Genomic DNA, 19,340 nt, shown 5'->3' on the forward strand with positions numbered 1-19,340 from the left:
ACTGAAACACCTGAAATGAGGCACCTGAACCCACTGCAGTTCAGCCATTGGCATCAACAATGGCTTTTGAGGGGATGGAAGCCAACGGTCCCCAGCAGCAACAGCACAACCAGCAAATCTTTTGGCACCACCACATCCTCATGGATCAGGTCCTGCCATCTGTGGCACACAGGGACAATTCCAGACGGATCTGGACAGCAGAGCAGTCCTCACTGCAGCTCTGAGAAGCCCCTGCATGGACAGGGCTCTCACGAGATGGACTCCAGCAGCAGCTCATCGGGCGGCACAGTGGGGATGTCCATGCTGTTTATTTGGCCAAAGAACTTGGGAAGAGACCAGAACTTGAGGCGGGGGAGATTCCTCTTCCTGACGCGAATGTCGTGGGCGGTGTCGGTGCCGGAGGCGCTGCTGCGGCGGGGCGGGAGCCGCGTCCTCAGGGCCACGCAGCCGTGGCGCAGCAGCTGCGCCTGGAACTCGGAGGTCATGAAGTAGTAGAGGACGGGGTCCAGGCAGCAGTTGAGGCTGGCCAGGCACAGGGAGATGGGGTGGAAGCGCAGCGTGCTCCGGTGCAGGGCGCAGTCCCGGATGACGTTCTCGATCACCATCATGAAGAAGGGGAAGTTGATGTGGTAGGGGGTGAAGCAGATGAAGAAGACGGCAGCGCACATGAGGACCATCCTCAGGGCCTTCCGCTTCTCTCCGGCATCCTGCAGCGCCGTGGGGCCCTCCCGCAGGGAATGCCACATCCTCCACGTGCACCAGGCAATGGTGCCGAAGGGGATGACGAAGCCAAACAGCTCCGCCACCGTCACCAGCGCGATGGCGGCCCCGGGGCTGAGCTGCTTCACACCCAGGTCCGAGAAGCAGCTGTTGATGGAGTTGGACAGGGCTGGGCTCCTGACGATGATGAGGGGCAGGCAGGCAGCCCCCACCAAGAGCCAGACCAGGGCGCTGATGGCCACGTCGTAGCGGCGCTTCCAGCCCTTGGCTCGGAAGGGGTGCAGCAGGAACAGGTACCGCTGGATGCTGATGCAGCTGAGGAAGCAGATGCTGGCGTACATGTTGAGGTACTTCAGGTAGAAGCACACCTGGCACAGGAAGCTCCCGAAGGGCCAGGTGTGGTTGATGTAGTAGTAGGTGCGCAGGGGCAGCGAGAGGACGTGGGCCAGGTCGGCCACGGCCAAGTTGATCATGAAGATGACGGCTTTGCTCTTCCTGCTGAGGAACCGGCACAGGACCCACAGGGCAGCGCTGTTGGCCAGGAGCCCTGGGATGAAGATGAGGGTGTAGGTGGTGGCGTAGAGGGTGGACTGGAAGGACATCTGGGGGTCGGAACAGTTCCTGGAGGACACGTTAGTCTCCATCCTGGCCGGGTCTCTTCACTCATGGGGTGGTCACAGCAGAGGAAGGGGTCCTGGAGTGGGTAAAAAGATGCTGTAAAGCCAAAATCTCTCCATGGAGTGAGTGTGCTTTAGGACAGAAGAGTCAATTGTGTGCAAGTCAATGTGTGTGGGGAAGGGTGATCCCACTCCCAGGGAGCGATTCCAGGCATCCTCCACCCTCTCCCTGCAGAGGTGCTCTGCGGGATCTCGTGAGATGCCCCAATTACAGTGAATACCCTGAGCTCTGTAACATCCATCTCTTGATTGCCAGAGAGCTTCTGCAGCTCCCAGGGTTTTCCAGAACCACTTTTATTTTATCAAGTTTCCCATCACACTCTGTCAAATTGGTGCTCTACATCTACAAGCAATTTCAGCTGGACTGTAAATAAATAGGGATTTGAAATGGATTTAGACACTGTCTTTGCAGATCCGTGCAGGGATCTAATGTGAATCAGCAGCAAAGGCAATAATTAACATCCCCAGGCAACTGAGGCCAGGGGAGAGCTGCAGACAGATCCATCAGCTCTGGCTCCAGAGTTAAGGCTGGATTTATAAGTTAATAACTGGCCGAACACACGCCAGTTGCTCTGCTGGCCCTGCTAACTCAATTCCGGCACTCCCGGCACATTGTGCAGGCATCGTGCTGGAGCAGCAGGAATTATCCCTCAGCAGCAGGAATTATCCTTCAGCAACTGCTCAGGACATGCAGGGAGATAAATACAACTCCTTCCTAGTTAAAGTAGAAATTCTTCTCCTGCGTTTAGCCATGCCAGCTCACCCAGTGCTCAGGGGATTTATTAGGGGGTCATGGGGAGTTCAGGTGCTCCTGCTGCTCTCTGGAGAGGTGATAGATTTTTGCCATTCATGAGCAGATCCCATGGGAAAGAATCTGTTCTTTTGGGAAGAGGGGATTTGTCAGCATCAGGATACAAACCCACGGGTGGCAGCATCATCTGTAACAAACAGTGGCATTTTCCCCTTGGAAATGGAGCCCGTGAGAGGTGGGCAGCCTGCCCTGCCCTTCCCTGCCCGGAGCTGGGGCTGGCAGAGCCCTCAGCACCTCCTGTCACTGTCACCCAACACCTCATCAGCAGTAATTAATTAAGAAGTAGCCACAGTGCTGTTTCCCAGAGCCTGGTGTTTGTCACAGGGATGGATTTCCAGGAGCAAATCCATCCCAATGCTTCAAGTTACAGGATGAAGTCTCCTCCATCCTGCTCTTCCTCACCTGGCAAGCTCTTTGGTGGGGTTACCATGTTTTCAGGATCAGGAGGAAATCATAATTTTAGATATTTTATATTTTTATGTGCAGATAAATATCTAAAATACAGCCCTGGTCTCTCGGCTGGCTGCCCCCCAGCCTCACCTCTGATGTCAGCAGGGCCAGTGCTCCCACCCTGCTTTCCAGACTGAGCCTTTCCCAATCTGCCTTCCTGCTTGTCCTTGTTTTTCCAAAAAATTGGGGCTGCTGAGTGAGGGCACCTCTCAGTTGCCGACTGTGCCAGAGGTTTGTGATTGCTCCACTGAGTTGGGAAAGGCAGGGGAGAGTGGAAATCTGTGCTGAGGGAATACTGGGAAACAGCTCCTGTGTCACAGGATCCCTGTGCTCCTCACCTGCCCAAAAATCCATCAGGGACTTGTGCCCTTTGCACTCAGTCTGTTTAAGCCAGGGAAAGGGGTGGCAGGAGTTGTCTTCACATCCCTGCAGAAAATAGAGAGGGGAAACTGCCAGGGAGTGTGGGGATGCAGCTGTCCCCAGCTCCTGGCACAGCTGTCCAGTGACAGAGGTGGCACTTGGTGTGGGCTCATGGAAGGGGTCGCAGAGCCCCCGGTGTCCCTGCCACACAACTCAGCCCAAATCCTTCACCTCCTCCATGGGGAGCCTCCCTGCTGCTTTTCTCCACGATTTTCACTGTTTCTGGGTGCACAGGAGTGCCTGTTCCTGGTGGGAGAGCTGGCTGGCACTCCTGGTACCCGACACGGCTTTGGAGGGCACTGGCAGGAAAGCAGCAGAGATCCCCACCCTGGGCGGGGGTCAGGCCAGGCTTGTTCACTACAACAATTCCTGGGAAGGTGGAGTTGTACATTTTTTATTGTTTTCCAGTTTTCCCTTTGCCCCATGTCCCTCCAGCTTCCCCCTGCCTTGCTGGGGGTGTCGGGACAGAGATGCTCTGTCTGGAGTTTGGTTCAGTGCCTTTATAAATCTTCTATAAAATATTCCTGACGTTCTTTGATTATTTTCCCATTTCATCCATGCATGGATTTAAACACAGGCAGGAGCAGGGAGTGTTTTTTTTGGCAAGGCTGAGTTTTAATCAGCTGAAATTCCACGAGGGAGCCCAATATCAGTGCCCGAAGAGCCAGAGCACCGACTGTGGATGCAGCCCCGCCATTCATTAAACATCAAATAACTGCAATTAATTAGGAGGCCAAGGCAGCTCTCAGAGCACCCGGGGCTGATTTTTGGAGTGTTCCTGGAGGCGAATGTGGCTGGAAACCGCCCGGCTCCTGTGAATCAGCCCGGGCCCCACCCAGCCCCACACCACCGGGGTGTTCCTGCATTTGCTGCTCCCGATCCATTGGCAAACTCGCCCTCATCTTTTCCATGGGCTGCTCGGACAGCCCAGGCTAAAGCTGAACTCCAGGCATGGCTGGGGAGAGCCCTCCGAGCTGGGGGATGGGGGCAGAGCTGCCTCCCTTCAGTGCTGGGATGCTGGAGGGAAAAGCAGGCTTGGGAAAAAAAAAAATTAAAATAATAATAAATCCACTTATGGCTTAAAATGAGGTCTTGGTTTAAGTAGTGGAGTTTTCTGGCTCTGGGGTTGTAAGCAATGATTTTGTTTGTTTAATCTAGACACTAATAGGAAATGCGTAAATAGAGCTGGTCGCTGATGGCAGCCTCTGTCAGTAAGGACAAAATTGAGGGGTTTTTTGGCTAAAACAGCCTCTCCCCATGTCCTCCCCCACACCACAGCCTGTCCCAGGCACCGACTCCCTTCACCCACCCTCGGAGACCAATTTGTGGGCACAGCAGAAGTGGCTGAGAATGTTGCACCAGCTGCTGCCCGATAACCATCTCTTGAAGAACTGCAAAGAAATGATAAAGTTGCTGAAACTGCGCCGGTTTCATTCTTCTGAAGAAAAGAGCAGAAATGCCACTCACCTTGCCGTGCTTCCCATGCTCCGGGGGGGTCATAGCCGTGCTAGGGAGCAGGAGCAGCCGGCGTCCTGCTTTTATTTCCCACTGCTTTTCTCAGCAATCCCAGCGCCTCCTCGTTCAACTTCCACATGGTTTCGGAGCGCTGGAATCTTGCCGGCATCTGCAGCCCGGTCCGGTGGCTGCAGAACAGGAAATCCTGTATTTTGTTTCTCCTCTCCACACCAAATGTGTGCAGTTAATGACGTTAAAGCCACTGGGAAGGCGATGACGTCGTTTGGTGGCAGTGCCCTGGGATGGACATCACGGATTTCTGTCGCCGCTGGGCACAGGGGCTGTGGGAGGGGATGGTGCCCTTCCCTCCGGCTGCTCCCGCTCCTCTCCACGGTCACTTTGCCCGGGAGGAGCTGTAAAATACAGGAGCAGCCTGAAGGAAAACCGAGCACTCTGCCAGTGTAAGTTACTGGAAGGGAGTAATTTTCCCTCATTTTCTTGGAAGCTTGGTTAGCCTCAGACTATCAAGGCTGCAGACTAAAGCTGGAGGGTTTGGACTTCATTCCTGACATAATGTGATGGTTTAAGGTGGAGATTTCCCCAAAAATACTGTTGTTTAAAAAACCCATAATGTGCATCATTCCCAATCTTTTTCTTTAATTCCTTTCATTCCCTTCCTATAGATATATGCACATATAGAGCATTTTAAGCTGTTTTTCTGCCTGCTGAGCATGACTTCTTTTCTGCATGGCCAAAGAAGTGATGTAACTTTATGGTGTGACTTCTGAGCTGCCTCTTTTCCAGCTGAGCAGTTTTACTTGATATCCAGGGTCACAGCTCACAGCCCAGGGCTTGTACAGATAATTTGGCCATCGGCAACTTTCCCTTCCTGGAGGTAACATAAAAATAGAAATATTCCTACCCTATTTTTTGTGAATGGTTCTGTAACCTCACAAAATTAATGTGAACAGAACTGTGGAAGAGAAATGAAAGGAGGAAGATCTTACAAACTTATTAGCAGCTCAGGGACTGGGGTCAGGAGTGCACCAGAGCTGTGCCACTCACTCAGCTGCCAGGTCTCCTTGTGCCCAGAAATCACAGAATCTGAGAGTGATTTGGATTGGGGACCTTAAAGACTCTCTGATTCCAACACCCCGGCCATGGGCAGGGACACCTCCCACTATGCCAGGTTGTTCCAAGCCCTGTCCAGCCTTGGACACTCCCAGGGATGGGGCAGCCCCAGCTTCTCTGGGCACCCTAAATCCCCATGGTTCTTATCTCAGAGGATTTGGGAGATGCAAGAACTGTTTGTCATTCCCAGTTTTCTTCCTGTGCATCTCTTCCAGCAGCTGGTGCTGATCCTGGGAAGAAGAAGCAGCCCTCGTGTGTTTGTGCAGTGTTCAGAGAGCACAGAAGGGAGGCTGGCACTGTGCCCTGTCCCTCTCCAGAGGGCAGAGGTTAATCCCAAAGTGAAGGAGCTGTTTTATCAGGATATCCTGCCTGGGACATCCTATTTCTGTGTCTGCAGCAGCATATCCAGCCATCCCTGAGCCCTATTTTTAGGTGTTTGTTTCCAGCTGTGCTGCTGGGGAGGGAGAGATCAGTGGATGTCAGACCCAAGCAAGGGCTTTGTAACCAAGCTGAGCCCTTCCTCTGCTCCTTGGCAGATTTTGGAGAGCTTTTGCAGAGGATCACAACATTCCTGGCCATGAAAAGCTGAGGGACTGACAAACCTCAGTCCTTATCCTTCCACACGCATGGATCAACCTCTCCATTCTTCTTTCAACTTGAGCATGTTTTTGTTTAGCATTTCTGTTTCTCTGGCTCATCCCCAACGTGCCTTTCACACGTGGCAATGTTCTGCTTTCAAAGGCAGAAGACACAAAGGAACTTTTAAAATAACTTTTTTAATAACTGTGAGACTTTATCTAAGGCCTCCAGATAAAGGTCTCTTCTCCTGCAGCCTGGTATCCTGTGGGCAGGGGGCCAAATGCAGATGACCAGCATCTCTCAAGCGCTCAGCATTGAGAATATCTGACAGGATGCACCTGAAGGATGTATGAAAAGCAGGGGGAGGAGGAGGTTTTTTCACACAAAGCAGCTTCACCCTTGTGCAGGGAGCTGAGCAGAGCTGGGTGAACCCCCAGCTCATTGTCCCTCTCACTGTCACACAGAGTTCTGTGCAGGGACAGCATTTGGGAAGCTCTGATTCATTTTACAGCAAATCATTGTCAATGCCTCCCTTACTTTTTGGGCTAAGCCTTTGTCTAATCCACAAACCCAGCATTTTTGGTTAAAATGTACCAGTCATCCCCAAAATCTTTGAAGTGCAATGAAGTGGTTTCATATTTTTGAACTGTGGGGTTGTTATCCTGCATTTCCAGCATATTTTGTTTTTTCCCTGGACAGAGAGCTGGTAATTTCATTTAAGGGAAGCAAGAGGTACTGCAAGATCCTGCAGCTCAGAACCTGAAGCTGCAGAAAGGCTTTAAATCTCTCAAGAGTTTTTTCCAAATACATTTGTCCTCATGCACAGGAGGGCCCTTTCAAGCAGGATGGGAGGTACCAGACACCTCCTTCTGGCTGGGATGGGGTGGCACTGCAGAGAAACACATTGGCTTTTTGCTGAAAGGTGAGTGGCTCATGTTCTAGAAGAAAAGAAATGTGTTTGCCATGGGCTGTGCCTTGGGGACAGGCCAGTGCAGGTGGCGTGGAGACATCACCACATCTCCATCCTGAATAGTTCCCTTCAGAAGATGGTCCAACCCCAGAAGCCCTTCTGATCCCTCTTTCACACCCCTGTGGAGCTGTACCAAACCTCTTGATTTGGTTCAATTCTGCCTTTCTGTGGCATGTCTGTTAAAACAGCTTTTTTGTGTCTGCCCAAGAAAGAATAAAAGTCTTTTTCTACTCGTGAGTCTGAGAGCAGGACCAGCACAAGAGATAATCCAGGAGCAACATCATGAAATTGTATTTCTTCTTGTCAAAATAATAAACATGTTTTTTGGTCACAGGAAATGGGGTGAATTACAGGAACCTGAGCTAGGCTTGTTGTGCCTCTAATTGTGTGAGGCAAAGCAGCCCCTGCAGCCCAGGTCCTGGGTCAGAGCCAGCACCAGCCAGCTGGGAAGGCAGCTGGAATAGTCTCTTCCTCACTGGAATGCCTGTTTTCTTCTCTTGAGATGCACCCTGAGGTTTTGGAGGCCTGAACTAAAGGGTTTGGATATCACACGTGGGTCTTTGGAGGCCAAATGGATCATCTTGGACTTTCAAAAAACTGCAAGTTTTCCCTGATCTCTGCTCTGAGCTGTTGCTCTCTGGGCTGGCCCATCCTGACTGACTTTCCCTGGAGGTTTAAACCCATCTGGCAGCTGAACGCCACAGGGGTGGTTTAGCTCTACCCCAGCCAAAACCAGGGCACTTTCCCCCACACCAGAAGAGACTTTCAGTCAGAGTTATCTGATCCCCTGCACACCACAGGATTGAAAGTGGTGAATGTGACTTTTCCTCACAGGTTGGGGCTGCAGTATGGAAAAGGAGCGTTTTGGGGAACCTAAGGGAGTTCAGAGGGTGAGTGAGGCAGGAAAATGTGGGGACCTGAGGTGCTTGGGGATGCCGTCATGGAGATGGAGAATGTTATCTCTGATGGAGACACCAAATCCTTGCTAAGCTTATGGGCAGGAGAGCCACTGTCACTCCTGGACACGCAGCAGCTGGAGCAGGTATTCCCATGCCTTGTCCATTTCTCACTGCCTAGGATACCTTCCCATCTTCAAAATACTTCTAGATCTAATAGAAGTGTGGTAGATTCAAAACTTAAATAAATAACCACTATTCAGAGAGAAAACAAGCAACAAATCTGTTTAAGAATAATAAAAGTTGCACTCCTTCACTTGAACCCTGATCCCAGGAGGAGCTGATCCCATGCAGTTTTCCAGGTACCAGTGATAACTACAAAACTCAGCTGATGTTTGCAAAACAGCTTTTATTTTTTTTTAATTTTTAATTTTTTTTTTTGAGCATCAGTTCTTGGGAAGTAAAACCCACAGAAGTAGCTACAGAGTTCCCGTAAGTGCCCTTGGCTTGTTTTCACAAGCTGATCAAGGGAGATGGGTGTGAAAGTGAAGGGACAGGAAACAGCTCCCAGTCGTGCTGAGGCTGAGCAAGGTCTATAAAAATCCTCAAAACAAGCACTGAAACTGAGCTCTCCCTCTCTGACAACTTTATACAGAGTGTAGCTTATGAGAGACTGTTGAACTGACAACAATTGAGTTGTGTGAGGTCAACTCTGCTCGTGAGCATCCACCTCTTTGGAAGGGGACTCCTTGCAGTGTGCAAACATTTATTGTGTCGGTGACATCAGAGAGAACATTTCCATCAACCCCAGTGCATCCTACTCAGCCCAAAACCATCTTCTCACACCTGGGAGGAGAACTATGACAGCTTATATTGTTTAATTAGTACTGTTGCCTTTTAGAGGGAAATGGTTGTTTAAACCCTGATTCTTGGCTTTCCTCCCCACCCCTTGTTTTTTTTATTTATTTATTTTGTAAAACAGAGAAGTGGGAAAACACAACATATAGAAAATATTTGGCTGAGTTACATTTACTCACTGGAATTGAATAGTTGGAGTTAAAATACGCATAGCAAGTGTTTTTGGTATTTCTTCTGGTTTTGTAGCAACTGTTGCAAGCCTGTACAAATTGTTCACATTCTTTTGAAAATGTACTGATTTCCAAAGGCAATAAATTGGTCACTATTCAGCCAAATCCATCCCCAGGTATCACGAGATACCCTTGAAGTTACAGAGTGGGTGGAATCGGCTGAAGAGCTGTAACTAATTAAAAAATAAGGGGTAAATGAATCCTTCCTTGTCACTGCTTTGCATAGCTACCTAAAAATGTAAACATTAGGATCATGACAGGAGCTGGTGGAAAAAAAATCACAGTAGTTTATGTACTTAACTTCTGGTCTACCAGTGAAATCACCTTGGCAATGACTCCTCACTTTTTTAAAAGATGCATCAACTGAACAGGTTGAGCTGAGCTTTTTTGGGGCAGATTCACCTCAGGTACCTCTGGACCACACACAGAAGGGAGTGAGAACCTGAGTGGTATCACCAGCACCATCAAACCCACCTGCACTGATCCCAGGGCCACCATGGTCCTGCCCCAAGGAGTCTAAAGGCAAAAGCCACCTGCCCATGTCCACCTTGCCAGCTTGGAGGGGAAGAAAGTCACCTGGAGCAAGGGAAGGTGCCATTCTCTGGATGTTTGAGGAGAATTTGTCTTGCAGAGGGTCTTGCACCAACTGCAGGTGCAAGTTCTGGGATGCGTCAGGAATTAGGGAGCAAACAGAGCTGGGTGGGGATGGAAAGGAGGAGAAGAGCAGGAGGGTGAGTGTGGAAAGGGGGAGCAGAGATCACTGGTGACCAGTGGGATACACCAAACCCAGGAGCACATGGAAACCACCTTCACCTGTCCACAGCCCCCACTGCACATACCACAATGTCCTTTAGTTGCTACTGGCCAGTTTTAGGTTCTGGTGTGGTTTTCCCAGAGAAGATCCTTTAGTAGATGTCAGTGTATGAATGTGAGATTGTCTCTGGCTTGATCACCGAGCCTGCAACTGGGAAAATAGAAGACAAGCCTGGGACTTTTCCACCATTTCCCAGTAAGAGTTTTTTCACTCCCTCCTGTGTATTTTGTAGTCCAGTGAGGCCAGGTGTGGGTGGCACAGGGAAGGGGACAGTCACATCAATTGTGTCAGTCACCAGATTCCAACACACCAGTCTTAGACAAGGTTTTATCTTCTATATACTGAAAAAAATTCCACTACCACAAAACTCCCTTGGACAAACCTGCAGGATCGTCCACAAGAGAGTTGGTAATGGAGTATCCCAGACCAGTCTCAGATTTCACATGAAATACCTTAGCTTCTTCCAAGTGGCTTTCTTGTCATTCCTTCATCGACGAGGCGCTCTCTTTGCTCATGAGCCGGCTCCGGATGGCCATGCTGCTGTGCCTGGAAATCTGTTCCTGGAACTCAGAAGTCATGAAGAAATAGATGATGGGATCCAAACAGCAGTCAAAGCTGGCAAGGCTCAGGCAGAAGGGCTGGGTGTAGAGAGTGATGGTGCTCAGGAAGCAGTCAGTGATGACATTCTCCTTCACCAACATGTAGAAGAAGAAGTTGATGTGGTAAGGAGCAAAACACACGCAGAACACAATGGCACACATGGAAACCATCCTCAGAGCCTTTCTCCTCTCCCCGCTGTTTTCCTCTGGGACATGGAAGCCCCGGATGGAGTGTCTTGTTTTCCACGTGCAGAATAAGATGGTGACCAGCGGGCCCACGAAGCCCAGGAGCTCAGCGGCGCCAGTCATCAGCACCGTTCCCACCTTGCTGTCAATGGGCTTCACCTGCAGGTCAGCAAAGCAGCTGGTGGCGTTGGCACCCAGCCCGTGGCTCCTCATGATGGGGAAGGGCACACAGAGGGCCCCCACCGCAAGCCAGACCAGGGCGCTGATGGCCACATCGTAGCGGCGCTTCCAGCCCTTGGCCTGGAAGGGGTGGTACAGGAAGAAGTAGCGCTGGATGCTGATGCAGGTGAGGAAGCAGATGCTGGCGTACATGTTGAGGTACTTCAGGTAGAAGCAGAGCAAGCACAGGAAGCTCCCAAAGGGCCAGATGTGGTTGATGTAGTAGTAGATGCGCAGGGGCAGCGAGAGGACGTGGGCCAGGTCGGCCGCGGCCAGGTTGATCATGAAGATGACGGCTTTGCTCTTCCTGCTGAGGAACCGGCACAGGACCCACAGGGCAGCGCTGTTGGCCAGGAGCCCTGGGATGAAGATGAGGGTGTAGGTGGTGGCATAGAGGATGCTCTTGAAGGGGAGGTCCTGATGGGAGCAGTTCTGGTTGCTCTGGGTCATGACTGGGTTGCTGGAAGAGGCTGTGATGGTGTAGGGTGGATGGGTCATTCCTGTGGAGACAAAAACGGGATGTGAAGGCAAAGGCTCTGCAAGAGTTGTCAGTGCTCAAGTCTGCATTTCTCATTTGGCTGTTCAGCACAAAGCAGAGGTTTGGGAATGTTGTCTGCATGAAACATCCTGGAATCATGTTCAGAGCTGCCCTGTCAGAGATCCCACTGTTCCCTCAGGCATGGGAGACCATTCCTGGTGTGTCAGTCCCAGGAACACAAGTGAAGCTGTGCCACACTGACCATGGGGCAGCAGGAGAAGCTGCCCATCCTTTGGCCATCTTCTCAAGGTCTCCTGTGGTTTGGTCTCTGGGAGCAAGGCAGGAATACATGGATGAAGGGTAATATCCCAGCATATCCCAGCCTCTATCACAGTCATGGCCCAGTGCTCAGGGTGCCAAGCACTGAATCATGGAATGGTTTGGGTTGGAAAGGACCATAAAGCCCATCCAGTCCCAGCCCCTGCCATGGGCAGGGACACCTTCCACTATCCCAGGCTGCTCCAAGCCCTGTCCAACCTGGCCTTGAGCACTTCCAGGGATACGTTGGGTTGTGTTGGGCGTTATGTGGGGGACAGGCCTCCAAGCGCCTCAGAGGACCTCACGGACCCACTTTTCCTGGCATTACGGGCACAAACCACATGCAAAAGTGTAGCAGGGAGTGGACTTGGAAAATGTGACTGTTGTGAATGCAGCCAGTGCTCCTGAAGTGTACTGTTAATGTATTTAAGCTGATGGAACACACAGACCTGGTCACGCCACCAGCTTCTATTTCTCATCACCATGGCAGCCTCAGTCTGACTCTTTTTTCCGTCAGATAATTTTACTTTTTCGGTACTGCCAATTTCTGCCTCTCAGTCATCAGCAAGATGCCACGTGTTGAACTGTTGGGCCACTTTTCTCTTGCCAGCTTTTGTAACCAGGACCAGTAAGTTTGGTAACTCATCCTCAGCAAGGCAACACAGGCAGGAGTTGGGGTTTATTGGGGGTTTCCTCCCAGGTTTATAATACTCATTACAGTGATTCCCTTCCATGTTGACTATAATGGTTAAAGTTGAAAATCAGCTTCATATGGCACTGCAGACACTGATTCACTCCTCTGACTCATTTCCTGCAAGGGGCATTTGCCAGAAAAACTGTCTCTGTAGGTAGAAATTAGTAACTCCTACTCTGTTACTGAAGCTTTTTCCTTCGTGTTACCAAAAGAGTTGAGTTTAGAGCTCTCACTGACACAGAGCACAAATTGCTGGGTTTTCAGCCTCTTAATCATTGTGGTGCTTACATTTGGCAGCTCATCCAGATGCTGCTCCAGGCTGCCATGCAAGGGTTGGGATTCAGCCCCCAAAACGCCCAGACATGGCAAGGTCCCACATGGGACATGGGCAGTGAGAAGGGCCTTGTAACCCCAAACAGATTCTTGCATTTCTTTCTCAGCTTCCCTCTCACATTCCCACAGCCTTCAAAAAGCAAGGTCTGTATGTTTATCTCCTGCAACAACCTCAGCTTCAGCAGCTCCAGCTGCTGCAAGCATCAGGAAAGTGCTGCTTTTGGGAAGCTCTCTGGCTCATCCCCTTCCTTCACCAAGATGCTGGACCCCGAGCCCTCAGAGCTGCTGGATCCCAAGGCCTTCATCACTACTGGATCCCAACCCTCAGAGCTGCTGGATCCCAAGGCCCTCATCACTGCTGGATCCCAGGCCCTCAGAGCTGCTGGATCCCCAAAACCTCATCACTGCTGGATCCCAGCCCTCAGAGCTGCTGGATCCCAAAGACCTCAGAGCTGCTGGATCCCAGGCCCTCAGAGCTGCTGGATCCCAAAGCCCTCAGAGCTGCTGGATCCCAAAGACCTCAGAGCTGCTGGATCCCAGCCCTCAGAGCTGCTGGATCCCAAAGCCCTCAGAGCTGCTGGATCCCAGGCCCTCAGAGCTGCTGGATCCCAAAGCCTTCAGAGCTGCTTTTGTCCCCCCAGCTCCATCCCAGTCCCCCTCCCCACACACACCTCTGGGACAGGATGCTCTGCTCCATGTTCCCTATCCCAGGACACCACAGCCTTGCTCCTCCATGAGGCCAAAACAGGCCCATGAGGAGGGAAGAGGCTCGAAGGGTGACAGAAACACAGAAAAAAGATTCATCTGGCTCATGGATTTATCCCCCCTGAGAAGCAGCAATGGAGGCCTCCTGCTCTCCATCTGGGAGTTGCCAGGACAGGGAGTGAACAGGGACTGGAGCTGAGCACGGGGCTGTTTCTCCCCTCAGTTTGGGGGATGTGGGTTACATCCCATTTCCAGGGAGAGCTGTGAATTTCTGCTGCTCCGGAGGTTTCATCCCTTTCCAACTGCTGTCCAGCTGGCCACGGCCTTGTCTCTGGTAAAAGCACACCCACTGCACCTTCTGTCCCTTCAGGTCACCTCTCCCCTTGCCAAGAAACCACTTCCCAAGTCCTCACATGCCTGGTTTTCCTTGGATATCAAAGCTGGAAGGTCTGGCCTGATGCTCCTCCAGACACAGCTGATGGGTGACCATTTTAACCACACAGGATTAGGTACAACTACAAAATGTTATATTTTAAAGACACTTTTATAATTGATTATCTAATTAAATGCTGGCCAATGTGTGCTTGTTCTGCAGTGCAATGAGTGACAGCAGCCAATTTGCTTATCAAGGTCCTTACACACAGCTAAGCCTTATTTAGTCCCTTCCGACCCAGAATATTCTGTGATTCTGTGACTTAGGTCTCATGTGACACTAAGGACAATTGGGGTGATGGGGTGAAGGTCTGATGACTCAAACTGGGCTCTGACCAGAAGTTTTAGGGCAAACTGCTGTGTCCAGCATGTGTCCCTGGAACATGAGGGTGATGCTGAGGGCACACACTCCATCCCAAAGCTCAGCCTGGCTTCCTGGTGGGACCAACCCTGCCCAGAGCATGGAGAGCTTCCCCCTCATCCATCACCTTCATCTGCTAATTGTCCACAAGGTGTCAGAGTTCATTCAAATCTCATTTCTTGGCTTCTTGAAGCTACTTTTTTCACCCCTAAGTGCTGTCCCAACGGCAGCAGTAGGAGTTCTCATGAGTCCACCTTGCCATCATTTAGGAGGAACCCAAACTGAAAATATCCAGTGTTGCTGAATAACTGATATTAGGGAAAAAATTGCTCCCAGGAGTGTCCTGGTTGCTGGTATCTTTTCTGATGATCATTAAAGGTCTTTTCCAACCTAAATGATTCTATCATTCAATTTGCAAGTAGAAGAATCCTGAACAGCTGCACTTTGGTGCAGATTGCAGAGCTGTGGTGAACCTTGGAGCCAGGAGATTATAACATCCATCCTGCAGGTGATGTCCCAGCCCCACCACCCCAGCAGATCTAACTCAGAGACTGGGAACAGGAGGTGGGTGCCCTGCAGTCAGAAAATCCCTCTCTGCATTCAGGGAACTCAGGGTCTGAGCAGGGTGACCTGCTGCAGGCTGGCAGTGCACACAATTAATACATTACCACAATTAATATGCATGGGGTGCTGTCTGCTGCCTCATCAGCAGGGCCTTTCTGAGGATTAAGAATTTCATTACAAAACCATAAAAACATGACAAGATTAAACCATCTTTTTAATCAAAATGCACCCAGACACAGTGCACCACAAAATTACTGCATTTCTGCCTTTCCTCTCACTTGGGCTCAGACTGAGGCTTAATCCCACACCAACCCCTTCTCTTCCCACTTGTGCACAAAAGCAGACACTCGAGATACCACTGAGGGGCCTAAAATTACATTTCCAAAGACCTTCACTGCATGGTGGGTGTGCAGCAGAGGCTGCAGAAAACTGAAATCTCCAGTGGATTTTATCAGTGCTCATTTACATCCTGCAGAGAGGTGGTTCCCACTGCAACATCCTTTCAGAAAAGGATTAAAAAAAAAAAGAAGTATCAAATAAACACACTGACATCCAACCGCTATTTTTTATATTTTTTGTGAGATTCTGCATCCCTGATGCTGTTGCAATAAGGATACAAGAAGTGAGCATGTTATTACTGGAAACTAAGCACAGCATTCCTAAGCAAAAGATGTTCATCTGGATAGGCTGAGAAGCACAGGGATGACATTGCAGAGCCCTGGACCTGTCTGAGGTGCCCATCAGAGCCAGGTTAATTGACTTGATTGGGGCACAAACATCTCCACACTCTGCCCTCAGTGCATAGCCATGACACCAAAGTGAAACCTCTGTGCTCGGAGTGGAACATTTTACAGTTTAAGGGGCTTTTTTGGGTTCTCTTTCACAGAAAAAGAGCAGGTCTGGGCTGTCTGCTGTATTTTCATTTTGCAGCACTGGTGGAGCTCCTTCCTGCTGCTCCAGCAGAGACAGCAACAACCCCCTTGGGGTTGCTCCAGGCTGGTCAAGGGCTGTCCCACGGATGCACTTCCCTCATGGATGGAATTCCCATGGCTGATGATGCTGGCACTGGGGCCAAAGTCCCTGCACTTTTACTTGACACAAAAAATATGCCCTTGAAAGAACCCCACTGTCCCTGCACAGCTGCTGCTCCACCCTGCTGAGAATCCCCTCCTGCAGATCCTGACATCCTGACACACCTTCTGTGAGCTTCCCTCTTGATCCACGTGCAGAAATCCTGGATTCAGGGGCCACCCACTCTAAATCCTGTCTGTGACCACCCCATGAGCTGTTTGCTGGGCTCCCAGCAGAGCTGAGCTGCTGGTGCAAGTCAAAGCAAAGTCAGCAGAAAAGCACCTTTTGCAAAGTACAGCTGCAAACCTGCAGACCATGAAGTCAGGTTTAAAACCTTCAGCCCATGAAGTTTAAAACCTTCAGCCCATGAAGTCAAGTTTTAATCCAGACTACAGCCTGAATTAGGAATTAAAACCACCTCAGGATTCTCATTAGCAAATGCAAGTCCAAAAAATCCTGCTATTTTTGTCATCTTGTGTCCCTTCACTATTATCAATTTCTTCCTGTTGCTGAGACTTACAGAACCTCAGATGGCACAAAGATGGGCAGCACATGGATTTTATTTTTTGGCAATATAAATCCCCATTGGAAAAAACAGATTTGCGTTTTACCCTTACTGTCAAGTATGATTTTAAAATAAAATATATTCCCAGAGGAATCATGCAATAGACAGAAATTATCCCTGTTAATGACACTGGAGAACAGTAGGAGCACTGCTAATTGCCCACGCCTGACATTTGTTTTTGCAGGTGCAGCAGCCGCTGTTTGAACTCCTCCATGTGCTCACCCAGAGCACTGGCACACAAGGAGAGCAGCAGCTGCTGCTGCTGCTGCTGCTGCAGGGCTCCAAGCGCCACAAATCTCCTCCTGGCAAGAGCCATCCCCTAAGGAAAAGCCCGAGGAAAGAAAGGGACGTTTCTGCAGGAAGCAGCACGGTCCTAGATCCCAAGGAGAGGGTTTAAAGCAGCCTTACCTTGGCAGGCAGAGCCGTGCTCAGTGCAGCCGAGTGCTCAGGAGGAAGTGAAATGTCCCCTGCACCACTGTTTACACCAGCAAGGGGACCTGGGTGACATCACGATGTGCCACAAAAGGTGCTGCTTTTGGCCACAAAAGCTCAGCTGTAGCTCCAGCCCTGCTCCCAGCCCTGCCAGCTCGGTCCTGGTCAGCTGTCCCCACAATGACCCCAGAATGGGGTTACGTGCCTTTGTCCCAGGTGTTCTCTGTCCTGTGGCTCTGCTGGGTTGTCTCAGCACCCACTGGGAAAATTCCAAGTGGAGTTGGGTGCAGGGCACCCCTTCCTCCTCTCCAACTCTTCCTTCCCTCCAGCTCTTCCTCCTCTCCAACTCTTCCTCCCCTCCAACTCTTCCTGCTCTCCAAGCACAGCTCTGAGCAAACCATGGAAATGCTCCCAAGGTTTCTGCCTGCTCCTGCCTGGCAGCTCAGTCCTGCTGTCCCCTCCTGCCCCTGGGGTTGAGGACCTGCTGGGTGCTCTGCTCCAGCTCAGTCCTCCTGCAGATGAGGTCTGACTTCCCAATGGCTTTTTTTAGCACAGTGTGATCCGTGCCTGACATTTCTCCTGAACTAAATAAGTCCCCAGCTCGGTTTACACTCGCTGGATCTCCCTGCCAAGGGGGGCACTTCTGACATTGCTTCAAGGAATGGGCACAGATCCAGCCTCACCTTATCCCAGGGGATAAATACATGTCTGGGGCTACAGCTTTATCCCCGTGGAGGACCTCATTGTTTGGATTTTCAAAAAGCCACCAGGAATCTGCCCTGCTTTGCCTCTCTGGGATCTGGCTCTCAGCACTTGACTTTTACCAGTTGAACTCTGCTCTGCTGTGGTCTGAGTGTGTGACATCAAACATCACAGCAGCTCCTACCTGACGTGGGGACAATGTAAGTGTTGATGTCTGAGAGCTTAGAAACCTCAGAAACCCAAAACTGATGGCTCATTCAGGTAATCCCACGCTGTGCTTTCCAGACAGTCTCGTTTCCATCACTTGTCAAAGCAGGTTGGTAGAAGTTGGGAGCTTGCCAGGTGTTTATTTTAAAATCATTTATATGGACCTTGTGAAAAGCAATAGTGAGGTTTTGGCCAGTGCTGGAATGTTTATCAGCACATCCTGTTTAGCTGGTTTTTTTTCCTCAGCAATGGAAACATATTTATTGGAATTTATCCAATCACAAAATTGTCTTTCACATAAAATCATTGCACTCTGCAGCCTGGCAAGCTGAGAATTTGGGAACAGCAGTTCCCTGACTGACCCCACCGGCATCTGTGGAAAACAAACATTCACAGAATCACAGAATCATGGATGGTTTGGAAGGGAAAGGAGTTAAAACTTATCTTGTTCCACCCCCTGCCATGGACAGGGACACCTTCCACTATCCCAGGGTGCTCCAAGCCCTCTCCATCCTGGCCTTAGGCACTTCCAGGGATCCAGGGGCAGCCACAAATTGCTCTGGTTTGGGACAGGTTGTTACATGAGAGTTTAGGACCACGTAGGAAATTTAAAAGTGTAGCTCATTGCACCTGCAGAATATATTGCTGAATTTCTTCTTCCTTAAATAAGTACAGTTGCAGAGGATCTGAACCCTGTTTACTGGGGTGTTTTATCAGTTATCCTGCAGACAAGGGCTCAGGAAGTGGCTTTTTCTGCTGATAAACCAGAGCTGCCTGGAGACTTTGCAGACAGTTATGCTGGGTCCAATGGAATTTCCCTACAGAGCTCTTTGCTCTCATTCTGAGGGTAAAACTTCAGTTTGTGCAGCATAAAGGCTCTTCCTCCTCTTGGCTGTGGCTTCCCAGAAATATTCATTACCATAATTACCTGGATTAAAGGAGAGCTTGGATCCTGCAAGGCCACCTGGACTTTCACGCCATCATCATGTGACAGATAATTGAGCAATATCATGGTTTCAACCCAAAAAATAGCTCCAGCTTTGCCTGTCTGCTGTTCAGAAGCTGGGTTTGATGTGCAATGATTCCAAACAGAAAGAAGTTTCCATGCCTTTTCCATGCTTCTGTTTCCTTTCCAAGCTTTTTCCCCAAATCCAAAATTAAGTGGCTGCTCTGTGGCTTTTTTTGTGGTTTCATCCATAGAACTGTAACTGGTTTTTTAGAGGTTTTTCCACATCTATAAGGGGAGAAATCAAATAAGGAAAAAACCCTCCCATAAAACAAATTACAGCCCTTCAGTAGGAACCAGAGGAAAAGCAGCTGCATTTTTAAATTATTATTGAGACAGATATGTAATTTATTAAAATGTACTGTTTTGTATATAGAAAACATTAATATAGTACATTGTGTAGTATTGTTAATATAGCAATATTCATAGTAGTGCATAATTATTAAAATTTTTCTAG

General features: G+C 49.9%; 2 protein-coding genes across 2 annotated transcripts; both read right to left on the reverse strand.

Moving 5' to 3' along the window:
* Window positions 1–248: 248 nt before the first annotated feature.
* Window positions 249–4,692, reverse strand: LOC139597515 (putative P2Y purinoceptor 10). The gene is made up of 2 exons (XM_071442956.1): window positions 4,546–4,692; window positions 249–1,414 (listed from the first exon to the last, which is right to left on the reverse strand). The coding sequence occupies exon 2, from the start codon at window positions 1,362–1,364 to the stop codon at window positions 249–251; it is 1,116 nt and encodes a 371-aa protein (XP_071299057.1). The 5' UTR covers window positions 1,365–1,414; window positions 4,546–4,692.
* Window positions 4,693–8,342: 3,650 nt separating this feature from the next.
* LOC139597181 (putative P2Y purinoceptor 10) lies at window positions 8,343–17,444 on the reverse strand. The gene is made up of 2 exons (XM_071442211.1): window positions 16,945–17,444; window positions 8,343–11,515 (listed from the first exon to the last, which is right to left on the reverse strand). The coding sequence occupies exon 2, from the start codon at window positions 11,511–11,513 to the stop codon at window positions 10,491–10,493; it is 1,023 nt and encodes a 340-aa protein (XP_071298312.1). The 5' UTR covers window positions 11,514–11,515; window positions 16,945–17,444; the 3' UTR covers window positions 8,343–10,490.
* Window positions 17,445–19,340: the final 1,896 nt, after the last annotated feature.

Source organism: Agelaius tricolor, unplaced genomic scaffold (assembly GCF_023055355.1).
Source record: "Agelaius tricolor isolate 1412-34295 unplaced genomic scaffold, bAgeTri1.0.p SCAF_17, whole genome shotgun sequence".
Classification (NCBI taxonomy): domain Eukaryota; kingdom Metazoa; phylum Chordata; class Aves; order Passeriformes; family Icteridae; genus Agelaius; species Agelaius tricolor.

Excerpts from the sequence above, each read along its gene's own strand:
- LOC139597515 (XM_071442956.1), bottom strand. The coding sequence starts at position 1,364 with ATGGAGACTAACGTGTCCTCCAGGAACTGTTCCGACCCCCAGATGTCC.
- LOC139597181 (XM_071442211.1), bottom strand. The coding sequence starts at position 11,513 with ATGACCCATCCACCCTACACCATCACAGCCTCTTCCAGCAACCCAGTC.